This window comes from Kryptolebias marmoratus, linkage group LG1 (genome assembly GCF_001649575.2).
Source record: "Kryptolebias marmoratus isolate JLee-2015 linkage group LG1, ASM164957v2, whole genome shotgun sequence".
In the NCBI taxonomy this organism is placed as follows: Eukaryota; Metazoa; Chordata; class Actinopteri; order Cyprinodontiformes; family Rivulidae; genus Kryptolebias; species Kryptolebias marmoratus.
Window position 1 is genome coordinate 28249953 of NC_051430.1, and position 9312 is coordinate 28259264.

At 40.1% G+C, this 9312-nt stretch overlaps 1 protein-coding gene across 6 annotated transcripts in view; it reads right to left on the minus strand.

Annotated features, from left to right (window-relative positions):
* The window catches only part of susd2 (sushi domain containing 2), a 38809-nt gene that overhangs the window by 19432 nt on the left and 10065 nt on the right, over positions 1 to 9312 (minus strand). For all 6 annotated transcript variants that reach the window (XR_005232968.1, XR_003039656.2, XM_025008471.2 and 3 more), the window contains 4 exons: positions 8967 to 9218; positions 7973 to 8251; positions 7525 to 7701; positions 2067 to 2163 (listed from right to left, as the gene is read on the minus strand). Coding sequence is in view for 4 of the 6 variants with exons in the window: in XM_025008471.2 (XP_024864239.1) it covers positions 2067 to 2163; positions 7525 to 7701; positions 7973 to 8251; positions 8967 to 9218 (805 nt within the window). In the remaining 2 variants the exon portion in view is untranslated. The remainder of the gene's footprint in view (positions 1 to 2066; positions 2164 to 7524; positions 7702 to 7972; positions 8252 to 8966; positions 9219 to 9312) is intronic.

Genomic DNA, 9312 nt, shown 5'->3' on the forward strand with positions numbered 1-9312 from the left:
ATTAACGGGCTGCGGGAGAGTTGGCTGCCTGCGCGTATTTACACATTTCTGACTAAAGAGTTCAGCTCCCCCAAGAAATCCAGTCTGCACCAACTTGTCAACTCTACCGGCCTGAGCAGGCTTTTCCCACCGCTTCGCAATCTGCGACATTTAAATTTGAAGAAAATGTTTAATTACTCGGAGATCACCAACAGTTAATCAGACGTATGATGAAAGACTGGCAAGCAGCTCCCTAAAGGTCTGTGCAAACATATGAATGACTGTGTAAAAAACAAACAGACTGGTCTAAATATGCTCCCGTCTTTACTCTTTCCATCCATTTTGAACTTTTTTCCTCGTTCAGATAAACCATCCTACCCTCAAAACTACCTTTTGATGTGTCATAAAGCAGCAAAAGGAGGAGATATGATGGTACACACACACACACACACAAACTTTGTCTCACTTTATGGTGCAACGACTTTCTTACTCCTGTGGTGAGCTGCCAGTCGACCTGTTAAAACCTGCTGGGTAACCCTAGATGTGGAAAGTACCCCTGCAAGTCTGAGACACAAGGAGCGTGTGCACGGGAGGCCTTCACTAGCAACTTGTAGCACACACACACACACACACACACACACACACACTCATGAGTATCACTGCAGCTTTCCTCCAGACATGCAACCCAGACCAGACCTGAAAGGCAGTAAGACCCCCTGATTCTTCCATCTTCCTCTGCTTCTGATGTTGCAGAGGACTCTGTCTGTCTGCACTTGTTAGGCTACGTGTGTGTGTGTGTGTGTGTGTGTGTGTGTGTGTTCATGCATGACAGTGTTAGCACTCACTCAGGGAACATATCAGATGTCCCTGAACACATTTCGGCTACTGTAAGTGTAGTATCTGTCCCGGCTGTGACTCTAAGGATGTGCACCAGCATGTTGCGTATTTCAGATCACCACCCCCCCCGATCTAAAGACCTTCTGACACGTCTCCCTTTACACCTGGCCTCCTGTGATCAAGGCATCAAGAGGGGACAGGTGTGCTCACTTTTCGCTCCAATGACCTCAAAACAACAGTTTCAATCGAACGCCCGATCCAAAAGCTCCTGGCAGCGTGAGGAGGCTCCCAGCGTCAAACATTTATCATTTTTCTTTCCCCCCTGCCAGAGTTAGGGAGGGGGAAACCCCAAATGAAGTCTGTGAACCCATAAAGCAAGCCTTTAATTTGTTTATATTTGCCCAGGAGCTAGCACAACCGTTAGCCTGTTGTTTCTCCGGCCTGCAGTCGTGAGTATGATCCCACAGGGTATCTGGTTTGATCAGATCAGAAAAGAAATTTACGAGCAACATTCAGGAGGCCGGGGGATGTTGGATATCAAACAAGCAGGTGGGATTCATTGTCTTTGTGTCTCTGCTTGCAAAGCAATAAGGTGACTTGGAAGGAAATGGGAGGGGAGGAAGACGTCTAGGTATGTGGCAGTTTTTAAGAGTTAAAGAGTAGCTGTGACTTTGAACGCGTAAGACAGAATGAAAGATATATGGATGGTTTTGGCTGAAGGCAACAAAAGCACTCTTAACTTAAAGCTTGTATATGATCTGTGGAGATCCGCTGCACAGTGGTTATTCAAACTGAGAGGAACAAAGAGACTAAATTAAAAGTACTACAGTATATTGGTGCTTTGAGTTAATTCTCTTCAATAAGTCATTGAATTGGTTTGTCAAATGTGATTGTTCAAAACCAAAAACAATCTTTCCCTACAGAGTTCACGTCACAAAAAATAAATTCAAACTCAAGATGATATTTTCTGTGAAAATGTGATGTGGACGCTGAGAGGCTAAAAGTGAATTGTTAAAGTTAAAACAAGCAGAACAGATTCTATTACCAGCAAAACCTTAGTTAAAAGCTAAAAAAAAGTGTCAGAACAGTACCTTAAAAGCTAAAAGGAACATAAGACAAAAACAGGTAAATATAGGAGAGCTTTGCAAATTCTAACCAGTTTTCTCTTCTTTTAGTTGTTGACATGTTTTGTCTCTTAGAGCTAAACCAAAACAGACAAACTTATCTAAAATAAATATTTTTTGACCCACCTGTTTAGGTTCCTGTTGTGAAGTTTGATCATTATTCCCATCGTGACCAACGCTGAGACAGAACCAACTGCGCCAAGTACAAACCCCAAATTGTCATCTGCGAAAAAACCAACATAAAACATTAAAATAATCACTTTTTTTCCAGTTCATAATTACCACTCCTCCATGCAGCCTTCACACAATCAGTGTTGTTGCAAAAGTGAAACAGACATCCAGCGAATCACTGAACTGAGGTGAAAAAAAAGGGCTGATGTGGAGGTTAAAATTTACTGAATGCATTGTACGTTTTGCATAACATCTTGATAATTTGAGACACGATTTCTCAAAGAGCATTACCATTTAATTTAGCTTGTAAACATGCACGCTCTGCTGCACGTTTTATTTATCAACACTTCGTTTCTCACAGAAGATTATGCATGTTTTATCTGTGATATTACCAGCTTACAGACTGTCATGGATTCATAATTTCAATTACAGTCGGTGTCACAAAACAGACGACCGCTAATGGATACAAACATCTATCAGCAAAAAAAATTGCTTATCACCTACATAATCCATCTTTTGAAACAGATGTTAAAGACATTAAAAGCAAAATTATGCCTTTTTAACCAATTCATAGAGTAAAGTGGCATCTATCATCAGCTAAACCAGCTTTCAGACGAACATCGTCAGCCCTTAAAAGTCAGTTTAAAGGCGGACAATGTCCAGTTTCACAGCAGAAACCTTTTCCAGGAACTAGGGTCTGCTGCATTTGTTGTTACTCACTGAACTTTAACACAGACCGAGTGGTGATTACTCAATATACCACAGGAATGACAGAAAATGAAGCTTATAATTACACAAAACAGCACCCCCTCTGCCCCCCCCAAGGGCATCTTATAAAAGGAATCGTTAGCTGGCTAAGTGTACCAACTCTTTTATATTTAAACATAAACAAGACAAGTTTCACTTAACTTGACAAATATTCTCAGAAACGGTTAAACAGAGCCGTCTTCAAATGAACATCTGTTTTGTTTTAAGCAGCTTTCATCTATAAACCCTCAACACTGAACGTGGAATGAAAGATGATTTTAAAAACCCACCTAGAAGAGAGATTTTTAAAGAATAAATACAGTTAGAAACTTATTTTTGCAACCTATAAACTTTGCCAATCCGCCAATCAAAAGATTTTTTGCCATTTCTGTCGTACTGAAGGCTTTGAAGCAGACCACAAATTCGACTGACAAGCCATTTATTTTACTTAATGGAAGCAACGACACACCAGAGGATATTATATCCAGTCATAAACCAGGATAAGTTTCCTAATAATAAAAGTTACTGTGAGATCAGCTCTCCAAGTGCCTTTTTAATAGCTTCAACAATTAGTGACAAATTGACTGCAGCTCATCCTGCTAATGCCATCTATACCTCTGCATAAAATATATATTCTTTTATCGACATAATCCAATTTAACATTTAATGAATATATAAATTATTACTGCAACAAAGATTTATATTGAGAACAATAAAGATAAGAGCGGTTTTACGCCGGCCTTGGCTTTTATGAAGGTAATATACAAAAACATGCAATAAAAAGTCATTATCTTCTGTTTGTGTGTTTTAAGTGATTCAAACAAAATGCTTTTAATCAAACTTTATAACGGACGGACTGATGCAGCTTTGATTTGATGGATTTTCCCAGAAGTTGCTCTCAACACACTTTCTTTGGCAAAAGATTTAGCATTAAACCAAATTGGAGCAATAATTGCTCTACAGTTCACAAAAACTGATCAGTTTGTATTGCAACTGAGTTTTCCCATCTTCAGTGAACGCCTCGTGTGTCCTGGTCTCATCGTCCTGCTGGAGTCGGATGGGAGGATCGGAGGGCTTTGGTCTCACATGCTGGTTTGTTTGCTCTGACCCAAAGTCTCACGGAAGAATAATGCTTTTTAAAACGATTATCAGTGCTACCCTTCATCTGTCAGCGGTTTTAACGTGGCAGCTGATCAGAGTGAGTTTTTAAAGAGTAACTAGAAAAATTGTATTTTCTGTAAAAATGAACCTTTGATTGTTGGCTTCTGACAATCGTTAAAGTTGAACTGAGCAGAACAGAAGCTAAATGTTAAAAGCTAAATGTAGCAAAGCCATAGAAAAAAGCTTAAACAAGAATAAGAAAAAATAGAGCAAGTGTCTGTATCTCAATGTAATTCTAAGGGAAAACCTTTTGTAAACAAAATTAAATAATTCAAAAAGTATAAAAAATTAAGAATACTAAAAGTTAAAGCATACCTTTCCTGATCAAGTGATTAAAGCAGCTGGAAATACATACTGAAGAAGCTATAAACAGAAAAACTAGTTTGAGTGCTGAATTAAATTAAATATCACATGCTGGTCAGCCTGGGACCATTGAAACCCAGACACCACATGAAAATACACAAATTTTCCTAGAAGTCTTGAAATTAGGCAATTTATTTTTAGAAAAAAAAAACTGCCAGGTCCTGGATTTACTTGCACCAAACTGCTGGAGACTGAAGCCTTTTCCAAGCTGCCCTGGATTTAATGCTGCTTGGTGTTATAACATCCACCTTTTCCCTCCTGCTGGCCAAGCCATCTCTGCACCAACCTTCACCCTTAAAAATCTGAAGCTTCGGGGAGAAACGGTGCTCGGACTGGGACCACCACATTTCCACTGAGGTGAAGAACACCCGATAGACATCCTGAGGTTGGACTGAACTGGTTAAAGCTTTTATTGTAAAATAAAAATATATTAAGCTTGTCTAGGCCAGGGGTCTCCAATCCTGGTCCTTGTAGGCTACCATCCTGCACGTTTTACTTGTTTCTCTGCTCCAACACACCTGATTCAGAGGTTAAATTACCTCTTCATGTTCTGCAGAAGCCTGTTAATCACCCATTGATTCAAATCAGGTGTGTTGGAGGATGCATGCAGGATGGTGGCCCTCGAGGACCAGGATTGGAGACCACTGGTCTAGGCTATCTGATTTTGGATGCATGGTACCAATCCTAACCAAGTAAAATTTAAAAATTCAAAACTTATTATTCAGACTAATTAAAATCCTTTTCCTGGTGTTTATCCTCCAGACAAACGGCACATCAGAATCCAAGACAGTTTTCATATTTCTGCTGTACTGAGACACCCCTGAGCTAAACTCTTATCATGTAAAACATTTTGTAAGAAAAAAGGGGATTTATTTGAGAGGAGCTGACAAGCTTTTAAATAACTGCTGAATTGATATTTCTCTCCCTGGTAGCGGTGTACTTTCTGCTGAGAGCTACTGTTGTCATGCCTCACCCTGAGTGACTGAATGTGATTGGCACTAGTATTCTAGGAATTCAAAGCGTGTTAGAAACTTCAGTGTTCCACTTTTTTAAAAAAGTATCCAGTTCCAACAGGAAACACGACACTCAACAATACAGAAACTGTTACTGTAGGTCGGAACAATGCAGTCTGGAAAAACAAGCTTTGTGTGATGAAAAAGTCAAAGAAAGCTTCCAGTTGAAGCTCCATCACACCACATTCTTACAGTCTATTTGTTGTCATTTAAACTGAACTTGTAGACATCAGGATGAGTAAAATTTGTAGCAAAAGAGAAAAATAAATTAAAGGTATTCATTGCAAAAGTATGAAATTAAACACAAAAAAGGATATCTTGAACTATATAAGCTGGTGCATGATGTAAGAGTTTGCTCCAGTAGTTTTCATATGCAATTCTTAAATGCAGATGAGTTTATTAGTTGTTTTTTTTTAGAAAATAAACAAAGGGAAAAAGTCTGGAAACAAAATGTTTCTGTATTCTTTTTTTTATTTTTCCATGCTTACTCAGAGCTGGAAAATGTTAAAAATAAAGTTCATACTTTTTCAAACTTTTCAAGAGTGCAGGAACCTTGTTCATACGCCTTTTTGTGGCCCTTTTGTGGCCCTTTTGTTTTTTAAAATGAACAAACAAACAAACAAAACACTTAACCTCACCCCTCAGTCCTTTTTTTTCAATAAAACAAATTAGTCACCACAACACGCTGCACCTAGTGTGATATTTAACTTGACAAAAGCACTGTGACGGGTGCCGGCCTTCTCTTTTTAACGAGGGCCAAATTCTCACCCAGTTTTACTCACAAAGGGTTTGGACTCATGTCACCTCAGCTGACAGGCAGCAGCGGCTCGTTAAAGTGACTCAGAAGAAGTCGGACTGGATGTGGTGGTATTTATTGTTCTGCGGCACGTCCTTTCATCCCAACCATGCCTTCTTTTCAGCCTCCAACATCGTGCCGCGGTGATTCATTTAAAGAGAGGAGGAGGGCTCCTGCTTTCCTCTGCGCTCAGCGTTGTTTACTTGGCTGGAGGTCACATCCGAGCGGCGGAGGAAATGGCTCTTGCGACACCTGCCACTGGGCTCCTCGGGTCACGTTGACAGTCGTTCGCTCCGATTTGTGCAATGAGACCCACAGAGCAAGATTCATTATAGCAATCATTGTCACGTACTGTGGGAAAAAGGGCTTAATGTTGTGTGTTTGTGTGTGTACACTTCCATTAAAGAAATTACAACTGACACTCTCCCTCAGGAGATATTCATGCAATTATGCGTCGTTAAAGTTAAACACGACCAATTACTTTAACATTTGGATTGTTATGTATTGGGAATGACACGATCTACTGTTTCGAGTGTTTTAAATCATATAAATGTGTCTAACAGCGATCTGGCTGGTTGTTACATGACCTAGCAAACCACATATATTTAATTTCAAAGTTAATTCAGCCTTGCTCAGTATAAGGTGGAAGCTTTACTTTCAACAACAGGAAGGGCTGAAATCAAGGATGGATGAAACCAGAGATGGATCACAGTTCAGTCAACTTTGTTTCTGCTTCCTAGCTTGACTAAAACAGCTGTTATTCAAAGTTTACTAAAAATCCAGCCGATTTAAAAGGAGAAAAAGCAGCATTAACCTGCATTTTTACAACCACAACACAAAACATTCAGAGGGAACTACTGCCACCTACAGGCGGCAGCTAACAACTGCATTACTGCTGACTGGGACTTCATGTTTGGTGTAAGGACTCGAACCACTAGAGGCCCAGGTGTTTCCAATCCACTCACACAGAGCCAAGCTGATCCAGATTTAGACCTTCGCAGGTTTGTTGCATGAGTGACTGAGAGCTTAGTCTGTTTAAATCTTTGTTTGAAAGAGAGGAGAAAGATTCAGGAATCCTGTCTCCGTTTCATCTGCAGGACGCAGGTGATTACACCACAGTTTGAATTACAAACTTTTTAAAGACCTGAACCCCTCATTAGAGATAAACAACATAATTTTTATATTCCATATTTCCTGTAATCATAAATGTAAGCCTTTTCTTCTCACATGGATGAATCTTGTGGTCTGATTCCACTAAAGTGGACCGTACAAACTCCTCCTTTAGCTGTTGTATGAACCTCCCCCTGCTGTCAGCTGAACCTTTCCAACCAACCTGTAATACAGTGAGCCTGCTCTCCTGTCCAGGTGCCATCCTCCACACAGGTGCGCTCCGTTGACCCGTACAGCACGTAGCCTTCACTGCAGGTGAAGCTCAGGGTGTTCCCCTGCAGGTAACGTGTCCCGTTCTTCTTCCCATTCCTGGGTGTGGGAATCCAGCCACATGACACCACTAGAGTCAGAAGTCATCAATTACTGACAATCAAGTGTTTTTGAGAAAAATGCAAGCACATAAGATGAATAGTTTGACTTTAAACAGTTTATTTTTATTGCAAATTGTGACTAGTTTGGAATCTTCAGTGCAGAATAAACAAGAAACTTGCACATTTTTCCAAAATTGATTTGTAGAATTAAGAAACAAAAATCTATACAAACACGTCCGCCTGTTTCAGAGAACACAAAGGAAGTAAATGGGTTGGCAGGCAGTGATCTTGTGACAGTACCTGGCTCCAGGGCCTCCATTAAAGCCCGGTGATCCCGTCGGGCCCTGAGTGTGGCGTTCCCCACCGCAAGGCTCCGAGTGATAAGGGTGTCATGTTTGCAGAACTGAGCCCCTTCTCCCAAACACACGGACAACATGTCTGCTACCAGGGGGTCATCGGGTTTCTCAGGCAGAGAAAAGGCAGGAACAAAAGTCGAGTCGTGGCTCGGCGGAAGGAAGTAGGAATCCAGAAGGTATCGAGAGTCATACGTAAAAAGGGAAGACGTCTTTGAAATGTTCCCTGGTGGAGGAAATAAACAACATCGGTTTTAGGTTGTTTGGACTTTGTTGGTCAGAAAAACAAACGACAGGTTTCAGACAAATACCAAAATTTAAACGTAAACTTATAACAGACGTGTAATGTTGCAGTACAAGCAATTAAAGGCAATTGTAATTGTTTAAATGATATGTTGGGTTGGGGCTAAATGAGGGCCAATTTGACATAAATGGTAACATTTACAGAACTAGCATGTTTACACCACTTGGATCTAAACCATTGTTTACAAAGAAATGGAATAAAAAATAACAGATGTATATCTGTCCTGCACGCTGTAATGTTTTTGTTTGTTTATTTTAATATGATGCAAACAAAAATAGGACTATCAACTGCAATTACTTCAGTCAGAAGGTAACGCCACATGTCCATTACTGACCATCTTTTAGAGATAATTATCATAAATACAGCTGAGACATTATTATTATGATCTCTATGTACACCATCAGGAGAAATGTGATTTCAGTTGCACTGTTTGGTCAAACTCCCTGATTTTTCAATTTATGCAAGTGACTATTAGAAAACAGTTTAATTTTTAACCAGCCTTTGGCTTTCTAAACCTACTGAAATAAAACTCTTTAAAAAGCTAAAATGATTAAATATTTACATTTCATTAGAACGAGAATGGTTCCTTTCAGCACTTCTCAGCCTGAACACAAGCTCAACAGTCCATCACACTTACATCCAGCTCCAAAGGTAAAGATTTCCTCCGGCGTGACGTCAGCCGAGGATATGACCGATCCGGACGAGGTCATCAAGTCGTCTGATGGGTCAGCGTTCATCGAGCCGAGGAGACCCTGAGTGCGGTTGGAAAACTCCGCTGGCAGCAGGACAGTAGCTGTCATGGTTCCTTCGCTCAGACGAAGCTCCACGGCAGCTCCAGAAGAAAAGATCACGGTCACGTTCTGAAGACTGGGGGCGAACACAAACACGCCTGAGAAGAAAAGAAAAATTGGGTTTACTATATATATATATATATATATATATATATATATATATATATATATATATATATATATATATATATA